This window comes from Physeter macrocephalus, unplaced genomic scaffold (genome assembly GCF_002837175.3).
Source record: "Physeter macrocephalus isolate SW-GA unplaced genomic scaffold, ASM283717v5 random_723, whole genome shotgun sequence".
In the NCBI taxonomy this organism is placed as follows: domain Eukaryota; kingdom Metazoa; phylum Chordata; class Mammalia; order Artiodactyla; family Physeteridae; genus Physeter; species Physeter macrocephalus.
In genome coordinates, this window is record NW_021145947.1 from 28,561 (window position 1) to 50,000 (window position 21,440).

Sequence of the window (21,440 nt, forward strand, 5' to 3'; positions counted from 1 at the left end):
ATCCTCCCAGACCGGGGCGCGAACCCGGTTCCCCTGCATCAGCAGGCGGACGCGCAACCACTGCGCCACCAGGGAAGCCCCTGGAAGGATTTTTAATGGGTGGAATAGTTACTGGACAGGACGAGAAGGAGAATTAACTGTATATGTTGAGAATGATTGTGTTACTTATTCAAAAAATTAAAAAGAAGAAAATAACGGAAGTGGCTTTGGACTAGCTAGTCTATGTATCTGGGCTTCAGTCTCCCCATCTGTAGTGAGGTGATTGGATTAGATCAAGGCTTCATGTGGATGGCATGGTGTATATATTATGTATATTGTGTATCTGGCTTTCATGGGCTTTTCCAGGAGCTGCTGACCCTGTCCTAAGATGGTCTGCAGTCCCTTCTTTCATTGGTGGCCTGGACTTGGATCAGCTCAGGCTGTTGGAGAAAGACTGGGGTGATGCAGAGAGCCAGGAGCCTTCTGCAGAGGGGTCGGGCCTAGTTCCTGTCCCCATTCCTGGGACTTTATCCTCTGAACACCCTGCCCTGATGTGACTCGGTTCTTCCCCTAAATGAAGGATTTAGGGGAGAGAGACTTCTGGAGCATTCTGGCAAAGTGCTCCAGTTTAATAGGAAGAAAGAAAAATGGCAGCATGTTTTCCTGGGTTATTTTTAATGCTTTTCAGTTAGCAAACATTTATTGTGAGCTAAGTGCAAGGCAGTATGGGGGAATCAGCTACATAACACCTCTCTGCTCTCTGGGGTGCCAAGTTTTGGGTACGAAACTTGCTCATAAAATTCCTCCCTGTACCCTCCAGGACAGCACGGTTTACCTCGTCCAGTCCCACAGAGATTTGTGGGATTGGTAGGGATTCTTCTGTCCATTTTACAGTTGAGGAAATTAAGTCTCAGTGAAGTCTTGCCCAAAGCCACACAGTTCCTAAGTGGTAAAGCCTGGAACCAAACCACATTTTCTGACTACCTCTCATGCACCCAAACACTCATAAGGAGTGTTTGGCCCATTTCTACTGGGAAACATTGGGTGAGCACAGTCCTGAATAAAGCTCCTTTTTTCCTCTAAGGAAAGGCAAGAGAAATCTCAGGCTTATGGTCAGGTCTTGGGTCTTACCCGCTTTGCTGTGGTCCAAACAATTCTGACTTCCACTGCTTGTGAAACCCATCACCCTGCCACCAGTTAGGTGCAGAATGTCCCATGGGTGTGCACAAGTGTGTGTGACAGACAGCGCCTTCTCCTCACCCCTTTCTCACTCCACCACTTCCCTTCCTTCCCTTCCACAAATTCCGTTACCACCACCTGTCATCCTAGCTGCTCCCCAAAAGGACCAAAAGCATGTTCCCTGCTCAGGGTCTTTGCCCTGGTTGTCCCCTCTGCCCTCTTCACTTGGCTTCAAGTCCACACTGAAAGCTCAGCTTGGATCGGCCTTCCGTGGTGCGCTTTGTAAAGTCCTCTCTCGTCATGATCTCTGTTCTTTCCCCTTTTTCCCTTTGTAGCATTTATATATGTTGTATATAGATATGTACACTTATTGGCTTATTATCTCACTCCTCCACTAGATTGTAAACCCGTGGGCTAGGCACCCAGTTTTGGTCTCTGCTGTTTGTCACTGCCTAGCACAGGTGCCCAGCATCTGACAGATACTCTGTTGATATTGTTGAATGAGTAAATCGGGCCTGTGGCCTAAACACATAATGCTTCTTTAAAGAGGAAACAATCAATCATAGCGTTTTAAGAGGTGAAAAGACCCGAGGCTCATCTCTTATGCAGGACTTCATCATGCAATATTATTAATTCATTTAATAATTGTTCAGTGCTGTTTATGTGTTTATGTGTACGGTTCTTTGCAGACAGTCACTGAGCAGTCTCCAATGCGTATGCTTACTGGGACAGGGGATCACTGATTTTCTTAGAACAGCCCATTCTTTCGTGGGACAGCTGTAAAGATTTGCTGAACACCCTCTTATGTTTTACATTGGGCCGAAAACTACCTATTTGTAATTCCTGCACACTGATCTTAGCTCTTGAGCTGCTGGAGAACACAGAATAAATGTACTTTTATTTGCATACGACTCTCCTTCAAATAGTTGGAGAGAGAGAGCTATCATGAGTCACCGCCGCCTCTGGCCTAAACATTACTAGTTTCTTCCATTGTTCTTCTAGTGTCACGGTTTTCAGAAGCCTTCCCACCCTTGTCACCTTCTTCAAGTTTGTCCTGCTTCAGGTGTTGGAGTTTCTGGTTTGGTCCTGTCAGAGCAGAGTGTTCTGGGACAGCCTTGTCTGTGTTGGCCACCTTGGCGGGGACCTCCATTATGAGCTTCTGATGAAGACTAAAATCTCTAGGCTCTTTTTTTTTTTTTTTTTTTTTTTACATCGTCTCTATTTGTCTAGCCCCTCCCTGACTCTTCAAGAATCATGAAGGTTTTTGTTTTGTCTTTGTTTTTAGCATTTTAAGATTAAAGCAGCTGTAAATCTGTGAACAGCAATGAATTCAACCTGTACTGTATTTTTAAAAACAGTAAATATAAGTAAAGTTCTATCACCAAGATCTAGGTGAAGAGGGTGGAACTATGGAAGTAAAGAAAAACCCACAGAGCCTTTAACTTTCTCCTTTCTGCCCTCTTTGTGACCGCCTGTGTCCTTTTCCCGGCGTCCATCTGTCCCCCCGCCCTCCATGTTCCATGCCTCTCCCTCCTTCCAGCAGCCCCTCGCCTCCCCCTTCCTTCCTTGCTCTCATTCCATTGCCTCCTGTTTTCCCCCTTCTAGCTAGTAGCATATGGAACTAACATTACTCCTTAGCATTTCCTGCACTTCCATCACCAATACTTTTACCATAAGCACTTAATTTCCAGACTAAGGCAAGCTGCACATGTCACATTTCTCTAAGGGAGAAAGAGATTAAATTCCTTCTTATGTGTGACCCTTGGCTAATTTGTTTTGCGGTCTTGGATAGAAAAAACTTTCAGTCCCCAGCTTTAGGTTCTTTTGCATGATTGGTTCCCTCTTCTGCCCAAATCAGCGGTTTCCGATTGGTGGTTGGACATGAGGGCTTCAGTACCACGGTGTTTGCTCGGCTTCTGTCATTGCCAGTGTGGCTGTCATTTTGGTAGAGGTGGCAGGGAAGGAGGCCAAGGTCGAGGGTTTCTTCTCTGAGGCCTCTTAGCCCTCCCTGGTCTCTTCTGCCCTGCCAGCCCTCCCGGGATGCGTGGAGAGGCAGGCAGGGGTCGGCGGGGAGGGCTGGGTTCAGTCCTGGGGCTCTTTTCCTAACAGCTGTTTTCTTTCTCCTACTCCCTTTCACCATGGAGAGGCCTGTGACTTTGGGGTGTGGACCCTAAGTTAAGAGGATTAAGAAATGGCCCAAGGTTTGGTTCCATAAAGGGCTAACTGTGTGACCTTGGGTGAGTCACGGTGTTGGTTTCCACCTGGCTTTGTGAGTTGCCTGAGGAGCTGGACTGGATCCAGTGGTTCCCTAGAGGTGAGATGAGGGATCCTTTAGTTCTCTGAAGCACTTTTCTAAAGCCGACTGGAATTCGGCAGGGGCCCATACGAGGGCTGTGGGAAGTGTCTCAGCCAGGGGCTGAAGGCATGGTGTCTTCTTAGATGGGCTGTGCTGTTCGCCTGGGCTGGGTAGGGGCTATGAACTGCTGGCCTATGGATCTCTGTGTGGTGAAGCTGAGGAAATGAATTAACTTCTGTTTTGCAGACCATTCTTCCACTTGGTCCCTGGCGAGTGGGTAGCTGTCAACATCCACCCCAGACCCAAGGCAGAGACCCTGGGCTGTGTCCTCTTCAGACCCTGCTGACTCGAGGACTCTGGTGGGATTTCCACAAGTGGTCCCAGCCCAGCTGGACTCAAATCCCTGAAATGGATTTCAGGAACCCAAATCAGCCATATCAGGGCAGCTGGGACAGGGGGCCCAGGAAGCCGTTTTTGTATCGTTTTGTTGATTTGCCCGAGAGTGGAGTTAGTGGAGTGCTTTGCTTCCAAAAGTGAGTAAGGGGTCAGAGCCATTGCCCTCCCCTGCTCCATCCTTTCCTCTTGAGTGACCTGGTCCAGTTTGACCACTTAGCCAGCCCCTCTGGGCAGGGCACCAGCAGGGGACACCAAGACCTCAGACCATAGCAAGGCTGTGTTTGGAGGGGAGACCACAGGACGAAAGACTGCCAGGCATCCTGTGACCGAGCCACGGTTCTCTGAGGGCCCTGGTAGGTGGACAGGGATGGTTTCCAGGGGGTGGGATCCAGTTGTCTGTGGATTCACTGAGGTGATGGGGAAGCACTTCGTAAACTGTAACGTGGGGAAGAAATGCCAGGTGGTGTCACTGTGTTTGCTGCCAATCAGGGAGGCTGGCAGAGGGGTGAGGCAGGGAAAAACTTGAAAAGAGGCACAGGGTTTTAGTCAGGGGACATTGATGTTCGGGGGGCTGGGAATTCTCCCCTGGACTTGGCACTTGACTCCCTTGGCCGTTAGAGGCTTTTGGACAAGGAGTGATGGGCCATGACGTGGCATGATCAAAACAGCATTTTGGGAAGGTTGCCCAGGATGTACCCCCTCTGCCCTCTGGGCCTTCCTCTTCACTCTTCTCAGGGCTCTTCTGTTGCATGGGGCCAGTGCTCTGGCTCTTGGATCATCATGGATGGTGTGGTTTTTTATGAACAACAGGATTGCACAGCAGGCAGTAGGACCCCATGTGTTGAGACACCTGCTCCAAGCTGTCCTGTAAGGTGGCAGACATCAGATGGGGCGATGCCGGACTCCCACATTTGGAACCCAAAACCTTGAGCCCTGGGGGCTGTTTTTATGATCCCGGTGTGTTTTAAGAGGCTACATGATTGATTTTTGCATTTCAGTAATTATCCGGGATAATTGCCCGGCGGCCCAGATTTCCTTTTTGGCGTCCCTCAACACGATGAATCCTGGGCTCCTCTCGCCCATAAAATCTCCCACCTCCTTTTGGGGAACAATGAGTTTGGATGTGGGGCAGGACTAAAAGTGGGTGGACCCACAGAATTTTGAAACTAGAAGGGATCTCGTGTCTGTCTGTCCAGTGTGCGGATTCGGGGACTGTAGAAGCCCAGAGAGTGTGGATGTGACTCCCCCGGGGCACATCGCAAGTTAGTGGCAAAGTGGGCCCAGAGTCCAGGTCATCAGACTGCCTGACGAGCATCCTTTGCACCAAACTTCCATACTTCTTGTCCCTCTTCCTCCCCCTGGTCACCGTTCAAACACTGCCTGCTGGGACTGCGCCTTCACTGGATTCTGCTTCCAACTCCTTCTCACACCTTCCAGTACCCGCTGAAGGTAGCAAGGGACCGCCAGTTAGAAGATGCAGCCTGCTAGATTTTCGCTTGATCATGTCATTCACCAGTTCCAAAACCCTCATCTCTCCCTGTCCCCACTGCACTGTCACCCCCACCACACACACATGGTAAAGTCAGACCCAGCTTGACTCCTCCCCACTTCCTTTCCCGCGGACAGCCTTCCAGGCCTATTTTCTCCAGCTCTGGGAGTTGTTCACCTGCTGTTAAGTCAGGCAGGGCTAGGGCAGAGCTGAGCAATCAGGGAAGGCTTCCTGCAGGAGATGGAACTGACAAGTCCTTGAAGTGGAGTAGAATCTAGACTGGCTGGAAGAGAGGAGTGAGGTTCAAGGGGAGGAAAGCAAAAGCGTAACATTTGCTTTCCAGCTTTGCCAGGCTTCACTAGCTAAACAGGTCCATCTGATAAGCCCAAAGCCCAGGTCCTAAACCAATTGCGCCAGTCCTGGGGTTACTGCCCTGAGTCTGTTCTGGCCAGAGAAGCATCTGCAGTGGCACCAGCTCCTCTGTCTTTGGCGAGGCAGAAACCAAGTCCTCCCCATGCTTGGGGCAGGAGGTAGGAAGCCGGTTCCAGGCCGCGAGGGAGCCAGTCACAGGGTTTATGTTAATGCGGGCCCTCCCTCAGCCGGCGCTTAGCCTATTACCCAGGCCCTGCCGACAGCTTAATTACCGCCGCAGCGAGCCTCGGCCTGCCTTCCATGGTTCCCTAAAATAATAAGGATGGCGTCACCGACTTCCCGCGCCATGTGCTCCCACCCGTGCCTTCAGAGCTCTATTGTAGGAAACAAACAAAATCCAGAGACCCAGATGCTTTTTTCTTAGAGAGATTTTTTGTTTGTTTGTTTTAAAGTAAGGTGGGACCCTGCCCCTTAGTTAAGATTTTGAAAGATCTTTAAGAGGTACGGAGACCTGAGTCTTAGTTACCACTGAGGCTGCAGAACAGCCTCCTATTAGCAGACACACGAAAGCTACGTGGTTGATTCCCCGGTCTTCCACTGGGGACTGTGATGTCCGATCAGAGCAGCGGCGTGGCGTGGTGTGGTGTGGTGTGGCAGGAGAATTACCCAGCTTGGGGTTCCTGGGCTCTTGGCCAACTCTGGACCTTGCTTCTTCCTCTAGAAAAAGAGAGCTAAACTAGACCAGCATTTTGCAAACTGTGGGTCACATTTTTTTTTTTAATTATTTTTTGACGTAATAGAAAAGAGTAATTGTAATAGGGTAAGTTTTGTTTCAGTGTGTATGTGTATACACACACAAAAACATATGTGTGCTGAGCCAAGGTGTTTATGTATTTTTTACTGTGGGTTACTGACCTAGATGATCCTGAAGGCCTTTCTAAGCTTTCGAAATGTCCAACTTTTCCCCCAGAGCCTGCCTTTTCCCCCGTGGAACCCGACTGATTTTTGCAGGTTTTGCCACACTGACTGTTAAGCAGAACTAGAGATTTTAGGGACAGAACCACAGGTGTCTATCACTCCTATCGAGCACCTCTGAAAAGAAGCCCATTTCCCCTCAGCCTCGGTGTCTCAGACAGTTGGTCTTCGAGCTAGAAATGGGATCTGCAACAGGGGATGGCCCATTTAAAAGCTGACCTATTTAAAACCCATGAGCACCAAAAAAACACGGGGTCAATCTGATTTAAGTCTTCTGTTGGAAGGCTGGGACCTGAAAACTAAATTGGTCAGGGACTGACAAGGTTGAAACCAAAGCTACAAATATTTATTACATTCTTGTTTGGTGAAAGAAAAGAAGATCAGGCTTCGAGTTTAGTGGGAAAAACTAAACAAAACAAGGTGCAGGTATAAAATCCAGCAGGGGGTGTCTTCTGGGCACACCATCTTAGCTCTCCAGAACGTAGAGAGGCTTCTGTTCCATGAAGAAGCCTTGCGGGCAGCAGGGGTGACTCAGAGCTGCGGGCCTGCCTTGATTCCCATTCTTGTGCCTTGACTCAATCCACAGGCCGTGGATTGAGGAATAGGCAGGTGGCTTTTTCCAAGCTGGGGATGCTCTAAGTGCATTATTTCATCTAATCCAACCCTAAGTGGTGGGCACTCTTGTCATTGGAGGAAACAAGCTCAGGAGAGGTGAGATGATGAGCTTGCAATGGGGAATTTGAACTTGAGCCAGGTGCGTCCGACTCCAGAGCCTGCCTTCTGTCCACCTCTCCACATTGCCTCAGGAAGTGCTGGAAAAATAAAGAGCAGTGCCCTCTCGAGCTTCCTTCTCTCTGGTTCTGGCCTTCAGAGGGCTCTGCTTTAGGCCCAAGCTGTCCATTTAAATCAGGGCCAACTTCATGGGCATGTGACCTGTGTGGTCACACAGGCTCCATGCTTAGAAGGTCCCTCCCTGCTCTTGGGTTTAACGAGCTCCTGTCACTGCCTGGGAATTCTTAACAATTTTTGAGCAAGGGGTCTCCCATTTTCATTTTGCACTGGGCCCTGCAAATTATCTGGCCAGCCCTGGCTTTGCTATAGTGCATCCCCTTTCTTGGTCTTTCTGGGTCCCTCCTGCCTGTCCTTAGTGTGCCCATCCTCTCGGGGTGGAGGCATGTGAAGCATGCACCCTGTTCCCAGCCTTGGGCCTGCTTCACGGCACAGTGGACTATAGTTGTTTACCAGGGGTCTGTCTCCTCCTAGCCCGCCACCACACCTCTTGCTGGCAGGGACCCCAGCTGTGGCTCTCCGTCACCTCCGTGTCCCCTCAGCTGCTCAGATGGACAGTGTCACAGGAGCTTGCTGGGTGGAGAGAGGGGTTTCTTACGGGCAAGAGACCTGAGTGCAGACCACTGGGTCGGGTCAAGAGGAGGGTGCACCATTGACCTACCTCCTCTTGGGGCTTATGCTCACCTGGGGGGACACAAAACACACGAGAACACGTTGTTGTTATCGTTTATAATAAAGGAGGGCTTGTTCAACGTGTATCGGACTGGGTGCAGTGTCACGATGCTTTGTCTCCCTCTGTATGCCCCAGCACCTAGTGCTGTGGCTGGCACGATAAACAGGAACATTTGTTAAGCAGTTGCTCTGGTGTCCGCTCCCTGCTAGGCTGATTACGGAGAAGGACAGTTCCTGACCTCTAGGAGGATCGGATGCTTAATACACGATTAAATGATTCATGCGGCAGCTGCCCTCGGTGCCCCGGGATGCTCAGAGCTGGGTGCAGAAGGCTTCCTGGGGAGGCGGGCTTAACTAGATCTGTAGGCGAGTGTGAGAGCTGGGCAGGGGGCGATGAGATTGGAGTAAGTGGGGAGAGGTCGAGAGTGGAGGGCCTCCTTGGGTCAGTTTAGGACCTTGAATTTTTTCCCAGAGGCGGCGGGAAGCCAGGAATGTTTTCTAGGCCAGAGTTTGCACTTTATAGGTTAAACAGATATCCTCCCCTTTCTTCGAGTCAGAGTCGTTCAGCCAGCCAGGCCTTGGCCTCCGGGTGGGGGCCTATTCCCAGTAGTCCAGCATTCCCACTGTTACATGGACCCCATTTGGAAACAGAAGCAGACTTAGCATGACTTAGATGACTGTGACCAGGCCTGCAGTGCCGGCAGTAGAGGGGAATGGTCAAATGTGAGAGATCTGTAAAGACAAGATTTCACAGTTTTGAAACAAGCAACGGGTTGTTCCTTAGAGTAATAATGTGTTCGTGTTTATCACGGACAGTTCAGCTCCCCTTGGTGAGAAATGACTGCTGCGTCCTCGCTTTGAGGACTAGTTTTTCAGGAAATGCCAGAGCCACGCAGTCTGGTTTCTTGGGAAACTTCAGTACCTCCCCACTAATATCTCCGGGGGGGAGGATGGGGGGTGGGCGCTGAGTATGAATATGCAGGCACTTCTTGGGTTTGTTAACGCTGGAGGATTGAAGCAAAGGATCCTGTGGAGGGTTTTTGGGGTGATTGAAAAGTTCCTGATACAAGCAGAGTAATTCCAGTTTTGGGTTCTGGAGAGAGTAACCGCATGCGGATATTTTTAAACGGCCAGTGGAGTTGGGAGAGAGTCTAAACCCAAAGTACAAATTTTCAGTTTAATTTTAACTTTGCACTTAGCTCACACCCATGGTTTGGCGGGGAGAATGGGCCTCACATTTTTTTTTTTTCTTTTTTAAGCAGAATACACCCTGGATGTAAAAGGGATGTTCCCTTCACATGGAAGGGTTTGCAGCAGCAGCGAACAGAGATGGGAGGAAGCGGGCTGGAATTGCAGCAGGATTTCAAAGTCAGTTTAAGGAAGGTTGGGGTGGGTTGGACGTTTTGAAACACGTTAGCCTGCCCTGGAGCTGTAAGAAAGCATGGCCCTGTGTGGAAGCAGGTGGAACAGAGGGTGGACAGAATACCTTCCACAGGTCAGCTCTTGGGCTGGAGTTTTTGTTTTTTCCTGTTTGGTACATTACAGACACTTCACGGGCTGCTTACTTGCCATCCCCGATGTGACTCATCACCCCACAGAGAGGCAGTGGGTTTCCCCCGATGTGGTTTGGCCTCTCTGGCGTAAGCCTCAGCCCACCCCTCCCCTCTTTGATCTCTCCCCAAACTCTGCTGAAACCCCGCCAGGAAGGAAATGCAGAAACCATGGGGATCCCGGAGGCCCCACAGACCTGGAGCAGCCACCTGGCCTTCCAGACACCACAGGCTTTCCCTCCCGAGTGATGGGAAGCAGCCTCTTTCTCCTTGGGGAAGAGTGGGGTCTCAGGCCCCCAGGCCCCTCTCCAGATCCTCCTCCACTGACTGCAGTGTCATTGGAACGGGGGCTGGGTTAAGTTTTGTGCTTTGGTTACCGAGGAGGTGTAAACCAGGGTGGGACCCCTGAGAGTGGCCCCCACCCGGCCGGTGGAACAGTCAGAAGAGGGGCCGAAGGGGGTGTAGGTGCCGTCAGGGTAGCTTGTAGGGTCAGTTGGGGGTCTGCAAGAGCCTGTGCCCTGCACTTGGGAATAGCAGGGAAACCCTCCTTATCTTGCGGCAACACTGACCATCGGGGTCCATTAGATACCCTACTATGCCCATTCCTGAGGCTTTAGGATCTGTGGTTCCGATGTGGCTGAAATGGGGGAACACCCCGTGGAGCGATTGTGAGGGTTAAATGAGACAGTGCCTGTGAAGAGTGTGCCTGCTAAGGGCTCTGGAAAGAGCCCATGATTGTTGTTAATAAAAGCATTAGTAGTGGTGGCTTGCATATTGTCCCTGAGAGGAATGGCCACCGGTTTGGGCATGGTGCTGGGAGCTGGGGCTGGAACCTTGGGTCTGTCTGTAGAATTCCCAGGCAGCATTGTGCCTCTCTGGGACAGAGGCCGACCTCCAGGAGGAATTCCCTTGACTCCACAGCACCGCCTCCCCCTGTTACTGAGGCCTCCTCCTTGGCTGATGGCCATAAGAGGAGAAGCCCTTGACCCATGTAGAAAACCACATGTCTGAAATCTTTGAGGGTGGACTGGAAACCCTTCTCTTATTTGTCTTTCTTTGGTGGAGCTTAAAGAATTCCCAGGGCCTTCCAAGGAATGGAGTGACTGGAGGAGCCACTCCAGTGGCTGTGTGACCCCAGCAGTAACTGCAAATGAAGGGGATGTGACTCTCCCTCCCCCAGGAAAGTTGATCTCCCACCACTGCTCCCCTAAGGCCTGGTTTCCTGGCTCTACACTGATTTCCTGCCCTAGGGCAGAAGGCCTCATGGGATTTATTCCCAGGCACACTTTCAGTGACCTTGGGAAAGGTGGCTTGACCTGGACATCCCCTCCCCTGGGGACTGAGAGAGTGGGAAAGAGCTTAACTTCCCCCATCCCAGATCCAAGGGAAAGGTGGGCCCTGGCGCTGGTGCTTGAGCTGAGAGCTTGCTAGCTCTGGGTGAGAGCTGCCTCGCCTGGCTTTGCCCCTCCTGGCAAATTGCTGCTGTCCTGCTCTCTCTCTCCACCAGGGAAGAAGAAGGCAGGGCAACTACAGGGTGCTGTGGCCCAGACATGCCCCGAGCTCTCCTGGTCTGACCACTGGCAAGGGTGGACTGAGGAGGGGCACAGCAGCCTGCTGTGGATGCTGTTCCCCCAAGTTGGCCCAGTGATGCCCGAGTAGGAGGACCACTGAGACAGACAGTCATCCTGGGCCGCGCAGGAAGAAGCTGGGCAAATGGGCCTGCTGAGAGGCAGGGAGCAGCCCTAGACAGGGACTGCTTAGAATAGGCCTGTCTGCTTATCTAGGAGGAGAAAAGCCTGCCCCCTGCCTCTCAACAGGGAATGACAATGCAGGGCTGCTATGGAGAAGGACGGGGCTGTACCGAGTGACCCATGGGTGAGAAATCCGAACCTGTGGGTGGAAGTCCCAGGGAGGCGTCATATCCAGGTGACGTCAGTACATGTTTCCTGGAGGCTGCAGGGAGGGGGCACGTGGAGATGCTGTGTCAAGCACCAAGTGCAGCCAGGAGGGATCACCTTTAAGGTGCCTGCCAGCCCTGGAAGGCCAGGGAGCAGCCCCCTATCAGCTCAGGACAGGAGTGGATAACTCTGGGCATCTGTCTGGAGGGCCAGGCAGCCTGGCGTCCCTTGCTGACTCCCCTGGGTCATTTCAGGCCTGAGACCTGAGGACTCTTCCTCAGCCTGTCTCCCTACCATCTGCGCTGGAACCTGCAGCCAGGTCTGCCTTTTAACAACACAATGAGACGGTAGCTCTTTATCAGTTCTTTCTATCTCATTTGAAATAAGGATTTAGGGCCCAAATTTGGGGTAAGAAGAGAAGAGAGGGGAATCTAAGAACTCTAATAGGGTGAAACCACCTCCAGGGAGTTGGGGGGGGCAGGCAGGGCCACAGGGCCTCCAAAGACTAACTTTTGGACTTTGCCAACCTCAGCATTTCTATGTGGGTCCATCCTGGGTTTGTGGATATCCATTCTCTCCTTCCACATCTACTCCCAGGACCCTGAAGAGCAAAGTCCATAGCCATGATATTCCATATGGTAATTTACATGTGTCTCTTTACACTTATATTGATTAAAACTAAATAAATTTGGGACTCCCTGGCAGTCCAGTGGTTAAGACTCTGCACTTCCACTGGTTTGACCCCTGGTTGGGGAACTGAGATCCCACATGCTGTGCGGTGTGGCCAAAAAAAAAAAAAAAAACTAAATAAAATTTAAAACTTAGTTCCTCAGTCTCACCTCGGCGGCCACATGTGGCTAGTGGCTCTTCTCTTAAATGGGTTTCCATAATTTAAAACTTAGTTCCTCAGTCTCACCTCGGCGGCCACATGTGGCTAGTGGCTCTTCTCTTAAATGGGTTTCCATTGTCACAGGAAGTTCTCTTGGTTCTGGTGGACAGCACTGGTCTAGAGGATGGAGAGTTGGAGGGGTCCCTGGTCTGTGACCCTTGCAGTGGGGCCAAGTGGTGAACGCCAGGCCGGATGGGCAGGCTCTGACCGTGGTGGCAGGGGCAGGTACGAATGCAAGCAGACGGGTACGTCCTGGGAGCCGTCCACGGACACATGGAGGTGAAAGGCCCGCGGGGGGCTGAGGAGGCGAAGTCGTAGGTAGCTGGCCTCAGTAAGACGGTCGGGCTGGGCCGTGGTGGGCTCTGGGAGAGGGGCTCTGATGGAATGGCAAGGCCGAGAGGTTGCCAACAGTGTTATGGCTGGTACAGTGGGGAGCTGGGGGCTGAGGTGTGGCGGTAGGGTTGGAACGAGACACCGCCCCCAGCCTTGCCGACAGCAGCGGGGCTTATTGGGTTTGTCTTCTCCAGTCCAGCCGAGGCTCCTGTCCTGAGGGGCCCCCTGGTTCTGCAGCTCCGTTCACCGCAGCGCTCTCTCTCCTCGATCCCCCCAGCATTGGTAAAGGCAGAAGGATCAGGGTGGGCGCTGGTGCTGCGATGCTTCCTGGCCTGCCTCCTGCCCTACCCCTACCCCGGCCTCAGCCCCGATTCCTCTCCCAGTTGGTTCACGCCCTCCTTCCCTTTCCAGGTGAAAGAGCTTGTCCTGGACAACTGTCGGTCAAATGAAGGCAAAATCGAAGGCCTCACAGATGAATTTGAAGAACTGGAGTTCTTGAGTACAATCAACGTAGGCCTCACCTCAGTCGCAAACTTACCAAAGTTAAACAAACTTAAGAAGGTAAATAGAGCGGAGGAGCGTGTGTGCTTGGGAGGCCGGGCTGGGGAGGAGGAGGGGGTCATTTTTCCACACGGAGGGAGCGTAACTGAAGGGGAGGCCAGGTGCGGGCCCTAGCACGCCTGCCAGGTCCTGAGCCAACTCCGTTCCTGGCCTGTCTGCAGGGAGCCGGCCGCCTGAGCCCAGAGCCTTCATTTTAAAAGCCGTTTCTTTTTTTCTCTCCCTGCCTCTTTAGCTTGAACTAAGCGATAACAGAATCTCAGGGGGCCTGGAAGTATTGGCAGAAAAGTGTCCGAACCTCACGCATCTAAATTTAAGTGGCAACAAAATTAAAGACCTCAGCACAATAGAGCCACTGGTGAGTCACTGGGGTCCTGCCCTCTCCACTGGGGGGGGGAGGGATTGATATCAGGGAATACTACTTTTACATTTGTATAACATGCTTTTTTGTTTTTACTCTAATTGTGTGCCATGAGATAGAGTCGGGGCTCCTACTTCTGCTTCGTCCGTAGAGAAACTGAGGCCTAGAGAAGTTAAAGAGCTTGACCAGGGTCACACAGTTAGAATGGGCATCAGGGTGTGAAGGATGCTATAGGACCCAGGTCTCAATTTCTGGTCTAGTGCTTTTCCTCTTACAGTTTCTGCTCAGCTTTGGAAACCTGAGCTGTCATTTCTTTAGGCTTAGAGCAGGGCTTGTGCCCTTCACTGGGGAGAGAGGAGCCATCCGGGAGTTAAGCTGACCCTGGAGGTGGTCACCTGCTTTCTCCTTGGGTCATGGCCAGAGTCTAGCACCTCTGAACCGTGGGAGGTGGGTCGGTCCTGACACAGGCCCCCTCGGATGACAGAGAGCTGTGTGGCACGGGAGCCCCATGCAGGCCTTCCTCTGTGGGGCATAGAGAAGAGGGACCCTGGTCACCAGTCCTGGGTGTGATGGTGACCAGGGACTCAGAGATCTGGGCCGCATTTCCTCCTCTGCTGGTCCGCATAGAGCTGAGCACACCCCAAACTTCATGATTCACTAGCTAGAAAGGGGCAGGTCATGGTTAGAATAACAGTTTCTACATTACCCAGATCTGAATGACTGTATTCCCTTGACTTCAAGGAAGTCAACTGTAAGATGTATCACTGATTCATGATAGCTTTTTTGAAATGTAGAAAAAACTACCACATTAAATTAACACTTATTGTAAATATATACATAAGAATTACTTCATAAGCCATGCACCTTAGAATCAGGGAAAGGCCATGAGGATATTTGGCCAAGTTTGCCACATTTCCCTTTTCTGGGTATATAGAGTGGCAGCTGGGGCGTCTCTCAGTTTGTGTTCTTGTCCAAAAAGCATTCCTTGCCCTTCGTGGATACTTGAAGGGCAGGTTGATGGGCCAGTGTGGCAGAATGGGAAGCTGGCATTTCTCCTCCCAACTCAGACTTTACCTGCTCATCTGTGGCATGGGGTCAACTACTAGACTATGCTTCCCGTAGAACTTTCTTTCAGGTCTTCCACCAATTTGCTTGGGGAAAGCAAAACTATTTTGATCTACCTGGAAGCCTTGATTCATAATTTCATTATAAGAGGAAAAAATCTTTGAAGTTCTGTATATGTGTATTTTAGACCACACATGGTTGTGATTAATGTGTTTTACTCACTTCTGAGGGTGGGGAAACTGCCTTTGGTTGGGGGATGCTGGCCTCACCCACCCAGTCCGCAGCTCGGACTCCTTCCCTGCCCTTGACCCTCTGCTGAGAATGACCGGGTCTCAGTCACGAAATCTCAAGAGAGCAGCCTGATTCCTGACATTGACCCTGAGGGACAGTAGCTGTAATCACCAGTTATGCCTGGCCCCACTAGAACAGGAACTTGGCCCGGGGCGGGCTACTTGTGCCTTGAAGACGTGTGAGGTAGGAAGTCAGGAGGCAGCTGTTTCTTGCTAGATGTATGACCCTTTTGCTTCCTGGGCCTCAGATTCCAGCCACCAAGTGGGTATAATATGGGCCTAGAACCCATCGATATATAAAGCTTTGATAAAGCAAATTGTGTTAAGTACTATGGACAGAATCTGGATGCTTCATTGGTTTTTCTCTTGTCCTTTTTGACAGGCAAAGAGTAAGAGCACAGGTCTGAAGTTGGGCTGCCTGATCAAATCGCAATTCTCTGCCCTCTACTTCCTTGTCTGTAAAATGAACTAATAATTATTTCTGCCTTATCGGGGTCATGAGGATAAATTGAGTTAATCCATAAAGTGCTATATTAATTGCCATTATTATTATTATTATTATTATTCATAGAAGGAGGTAGTTTGTTAGTTCCTGTGGCCTTTTCAGTTCCTCTCTGGCTCCTTAGTCACAGGGGCAGGCAGCAAAGCTCTTTGCATATGCACCAAGAGAGCCCCGGGTTAATTTCAGGTGCGTCACTGTTACGGCAAGAACTGTAATTGCAGAATAAAAGTGTTGGCATCGGATGAGCCTTCGAAGATCCTCAAGTCCAACTTCCCATCTTCCATGTGAATGAACATGAGGCCCCCCCCAGCCAGGGCTGACACGGCCGAGCAGAGCCAAACCAGAGTGTGCTCATCACCTGTGAGCCTGGAGCTCTGCACGCCGTCTCACATCACCCCCTCTGTCTCCCCACCCCGCCTCCCACACCACTCACTGTCAACTTTGTTGTTTGCTTGCAGAAAAAGTTAGAAAACCTCAAGAGCTTAGACCTTTTCAATTGCGAGGTGACCAACCTGAACGACTACCGAGAAAACGTGTTCAAGCTCCTTCCTCAGCTCACGTATCTCGATGGCTACGATCGGGACGACAAGGAGGCCCCCGACTCGGACGCTGAGGGCTACGTGGAGGGCCTGGAGGATGACGAGGAGGATGAGGACGGTGGGTGGCGCCAGGGAGAGGCCAGGCCAGGCTTTATGGGGGGCGGGCTGTGTGTCAGGGGGCCCCCACTGGCCCCCGAGGGCTATCGACCTCTTTCTAGAGCTGTGGAGGGGAGTGGGCTGTCTGCTCTGTTTACTGTTTCCCTGGTCTGTCTCATTGATTGACGCCCCTAAAATAACAGGGCCTGAGCCCCAGAGAAACATCCTGAGGTTCTCCAACTGCATAATAACTCCTTAAAAACCATCTGAGTCTTCCTTCAATTTTTTCCCCTTTTCCAAAGTCCCCCTGAAAATGAGATCCTACAGTGTCTCTCTATAGTGTGGTGCTGGACTCAGATACTCTTCCAGGGAGGGGATGAGCGGATGGAGGAAGTTGGGGTGTGGCCTGAGGGTCCCCTCTCTCCATCTAGGGTCCGGTAGTGGAGATGAGGTCACGGGTGGAGAGGTCGTGGGGCCCCCAGGTGACTGCCGCCCACAGGACCACATGGTAGGACCTGGGGTGTGAGGACTCAGGAGCCCCAGGGGCCCAGGAAGCAGAGGAGGCTGCAGGGGCAGCACGTTGGGCTCCCTGGTGGTGCGGTGAGCAGTCAGGGACCACAGGAAGGAAAGAAGGAAAAGGAAGGAGAGCCTCGCATTTCCTTCCCACGCTGCCAGCTCAGTGCGGCTTCCCTGCAGGTCTTTGTGGCCAGAGTAAAGTTGAGGGTTGAGACCTTGCTTGAATAATTCAGATGTAAGAGTGCTTTTCCCTTGTTAGGTGGGAGTGTTTTACAAGGGATTCAGACACCCTGTTTGCCTTAGTTTGTTCCATCTTGTGATGGGACAGAAAGGTCCCAGGACTGGAGCCCTGAGACCAGGCTTCTAGGCCCAGATCTGCAGCTAACTCCAGGTGTGACCTTGAACAACTCACTTCTCCCCCTCTGGGACTCAGTTTCCTCACCTTTAGAGCAGCGAGTTTGGCTAGATGCTCTTTGTGAATGAATTGACTTCTCAGCTGTCCCAGGCCTGTAACTTGGTTCTCGGATCCGGCATTTTCTCTCCCATCTCAGCCTCCACGAGAGATCTTTTGTTTTCGTAATACTTGGGAGGAGGGCTTACCTTTGGGATCATTTTAGGATGCTTATCTTTTGGGTTACTTTAGGATGTGTTCAGTCACATTAGAGCATCCAGGCTGTGGGCCTGGACGGGCGTAGGAGAGTCGTGGGCCCCACACAGGACCGCACCTCTGGTGCCAGGCCCTGGGCCTGTGCTGGGGTGCGGGAGGGCCAGCTCACCACCAGTTTGTTCTTGTCCCCATTCCCACTGCACAGAGGAAGAGTACGATGAAGATGCTCAGGTAGTGGAAGATGAGGAGGACGAGGAGGAGGAGGAGGAAGGTGAAGAGGAGGATGTGAGTGGAGAGGAAGAGGTGAGAGGTTGGGCTGGGCCGGGAACCGTCTCTCAGAGCCCCCCTTACTCGCTCTGCTGCCTCTGAGTCAGTCCCACTAACTGCCTCAGTGATCCGCCTTGGCAGCCGGGAGCCCTGACTGGGAACTGAACCCACTTCAGGGCCTGTTACTGCGTTGGTTTGGGAGAGGCAAGCCTTGCAGCTAGCTGGCCCTGGAAAAGAAAGAGGGAGGGGATTCATCTGCTGGGGCAAGCCTGGCACTTGTTTCCACATGAAAATTATTTCTTGTAGAATCCACATCCCCTTTTTCTACCTTTTTGCATTAGTACGTTAATTCAGATATTCAGTGAGCACTTACAGTGTGCTAGGGAAAATCAAAGACTGCCTTGAACTGGTGGGTAATAGGATAAGACACTGCTGGATTCCACATCAGAGGGTGACAAGGGTCCCCTGTACACAGTGGATAGTGCCATTATCCAAACACACTGGCTGGCATCATTTTTTAACAAGGTCTGGGATGTGTCTGTGACATGGTGTATCCCAGCTTCTACCACTTGCTAGCTGTGTGTCCCTGGACAAGTTCCTTGACCTTCTGAGCCTATTTCTTCATCTGTACAATAGGTGTCATTTTTACAGCTGGGTTGTAAATAAGGGATCTACTCACTGGCTTAAGAGGATAAAATAATTTGTAAGTAAAATGTTTAAGGACAGGGCGTGTTTGACCACTTACTATTTTAGGCTTTCACACCCTTCTCCAGGGTCCCGGCTCTGTGTGCTGGCTTGGCTCTGTGTGCTGGGTTTTGTGTTTGGATGTTCTGAGTCTTTCTATAGCAGAGTCATTTTCCCTGGCTTTTCAGATTTCTAAATCAACTCTCACTAATTGCAAAACTTAGACCGAGAGAGGTTTAAAATGATGACAGCATGGACAAGGTACCTGCCTTCTCCCCCAGTTCCCTGTCTCTCTCCATCAAGGGCACAGATACCTGTCTGCCACACAGACCTGCTCAGGCGGGATCTCCCAGCCAGCCCCCCACAAGGTGGGGAGAGGCAGGTCGGGGTTAGTGAGAAAGCTGGTGAGATAGGCTTGGTTCCCGTCAAGTTGTGCTGCTGGGTGTCTCTTCTCCCCAGGTGTAGGCTGCTAGGCTGACCTCTGAAGAATAGTGTGTATTTAAAAAATAGAGACCTAGCAAAATAGGCCCCCCCCAGAAGAGGGCAATAAGTCATGTTGGCTAATGGATTTTTCGTCTTGCCCTTCCCGTCAGGAGCCGCCAACATGTAGAGGGTGTTTTTGGCAATCTCATTGACTATCTGCAAATTTCCAGCTTCCAGTAAAGGAGAGCGCGCGCGCGCGCACACACACACACACACACACACAGTCTTAGCAAACAGACTGATTAAGGAACTATTTGGTGACATTATAAAAGGATATTTCCCTTGACAAAAAGAAGTCTATCGCCGAGTTCTTATTAAACAATGGGCTGCCTGGTACTTTAGGAACAGTGTTCATGCAGAGATTCAACTAGCCTGGATCTACTGGAGCAGCGTGAAGCGTGGTCCTGTGTTGAGGTTGAATTCACACCCCTTGCTGAATCTCATGGAGCTGGGAGTGATGTCCTGGGCAGGGGGTGAGAACTGTATTTTTCCTCCCTCCAAGTGACCCAAGTTTGCAAGACGGTGAAGGGGCTGCACTCACCCACAGACTGGGGTCTGGACTGGGGTCTTCTCTTGAAGCCAAAACTAGAGTGAGGACAGATGAAAGCTCGGCCTACTTCACACGATGGAGAGTCGGCTGGGAAACTTGTTCCCCTAGGAGGGCATACTGCGGAGCTGCCTGAGTTATAGGGACTTCAGGTCAGGAATTCTTAACGGGGGATAGAATCCACCCCCCTCTGCTGACATTGTTTGCAGATATTTTGTGTATTGTGGGTATTTTCTAGGGAAGGGGTTCAAAACTTTCTACAGATTCTTAAAGGGGGTCCTTGATATAAAAGAACCTCTGTTTTAGGTTCACCGGTGCGAAGCAGGTCCGTGGGAGCTCTGAGGGGCTGGGGGCGGCCCCCACCTTTCTGAGCTCAGTGTCGGGGAAAGTGGCATCTTCCACGTGTCCCGCGGTCGGGGCTTTCCTAATGTCCGGTGTCCATCTTCTCTCCTAGGAGGATGAGGAAGGTTATAACGATGGGGAAGTAGACGATGAGGAAGATGAAGAGGAGCTTGGTGGTACGGCAGCGATTTTACTCTCCGCGGGTAGCAGGCTGGCCCCCTCAGTTGACAGTAGGTGGCCTGGGTCCTGAGGACCTGGCCTCGGTTTGCCAGGGTTGGCAAAGCGTCCTAGACGTACGGTCCCCTGCTTTCTCAGCGGGGGGGGGGTTGAGTAGGAGGCGAGATCCATGTTTAATCTAAATGCCTTTTCCTTACTCTTCCAGAAGAAGAAAGGGGTCAGAAGCGAAAACGAGAACCTGAAGATGAGGGAGAAGACGATGACTAAGTGGAATAACCTATTTTGAAAAATTCCTATTGTGATTTGACTGTTTTTACCCGTACCCCCCCAAATCCCACTCCCCGAAACTTATTTTTTTCTGATTGTAACGTTGCTGTGGGAACGAGAGGGGAAAAGTGTACTGGGGGTTGTGGGGGGAGGGAGGGGGGAGGGGGTGGAATAAAATACTATTTTTACTGCCACTCTTTATTTTTTTCCCCTACTTTTTCTTTGTGTCTGTTTTGTCCCTGATAAATTTGCGAGAGCTGGGTACACACAAGTGAGCGTTTGTTCCTTACCCTCAAAGAGGACGGTTTGGAGATCTCTGACATTTCCTGGTATTTCCCGAGTCTCTTGAGTTGGTTGGAAGGCCAGGGCTGGCCTCAGTTTGGTTTCTCAAAGCCCAGGAGGGGCTGAGCGCCAGCCACATCTTACCTCTTGTTCCGGTTCCCGTGATCTCCGCATTTCTTGGGCCCGCGAAAGGCAGCCAGCGCCCTGGTTTGTAAATAGCAACCTAAAGGCGTATTTTGGCCGTGGTCGGGGGATCTTCCCTGTCTCCCGTCCCCTGTTCCCTCTTCACAGATGGTGGTGGGCTTCGCTGTCCGAAGAAGACTCTGATGTCACTCTTGTGATGAGCCAGAGAGCTGAGAACAGCAGGCTTCTGAGTTAGGAGTAAAATGGATTTGGTAATTCTAATTAAAAGAGAAGAAGCAAACCCTCAAACTTCAACCTCTTTCAAAGATTAAAAACAAAACTGTCCTGGGTTGAGTAGGAGGCGAGATCCATGTTTAATCTAAATGCCTTTTCCTTACTCTTCCAGAAGAAGAAAGGGGTCAGAAGCGAAAACGAGAACCTGAAGATGAGGGAGAAGACGATGACTAAGTGGAATAACCTATTTTGAAAAATTCCTATTGTGATTTGACTGTTTTTACCCGTACCCCCCCAAATCCCACTCCCCGAAACTTATTTTTTTCTGATTGTAACGTTGCTGTGGGAACGAGAGGGGAAAAGTGTACTGGGGGTTGTGGGGGGAGGGAGGGGGGAGGGGGTGGAATAAAATACTATTTTTACTGCCACTCTTTATTTTTTTCCCCTACTTTTTCTTTGTGTCTGTTTTGTCCCTGATAAATTTGCGAGAGCTGGGTACACACAAGTGAGCGTTTGTTCCTTACCCTCAAAGAGGACGGTTTGGAGATCTCTGACATTTCCTGGTATTTCCCGAGTCTCTTGAGTTGGTTGGAAGGCCAGGGCTGGCCTCAGTTTGGTTTCTCAAAGCCCAGGAGGGGCTGAGCGCCAGCCACATCTTACCTCTTGTTCCGGTTCCCGTGATC

The 21,440-nt window shown here is 51.1% G+C and overlaps 1 protein-coding gene across 1 annotated transcript in view; it reads left to right on the forward strand.

Annotated features, from left to right (window-relative positions):
* The window catches only part of LOC102990338 (acidic leucine-rich nuclear phosphoprotein 32 family member A), a 39,319-nt gene extending 18,450 nt beyond the window's left edge, over positions 1 to 20,869 (forward strand). Inside the window, exons 2-7 of the mRNA XM_024128905.3 lie at positions 13,229 to 13,378; positions 13,611 to 13,733; positions 16,052 to 16,250; positions 17,557 to 17,654; positions 19,787 to 19,850; positions 20,057 to 20,869. Coding sequence (XP_023984673.1) covers positions 13,229 to 13,378; positions 13,611 to 13,733; positions 16,052 to 16,250; positions 17,557 to 17,654; positions 19,787 to 19,850; positions 20,057 to 20,118 — 696 coding nt within the window. The 3' untranslated portion in view covers positions 20,119 to 20,869. The remainder of the gene's footprint in view (positions 1 to 13,228; positions 13,379 to 13,610; positions 13,734 to 16,051; positions 16,251 to 17,556; positions 17,655 to 19,786; positions 19,851 to 20,056) is intronic.
* Positions 20,870 to 21,440: the final 571 nt, after the last annotated feature.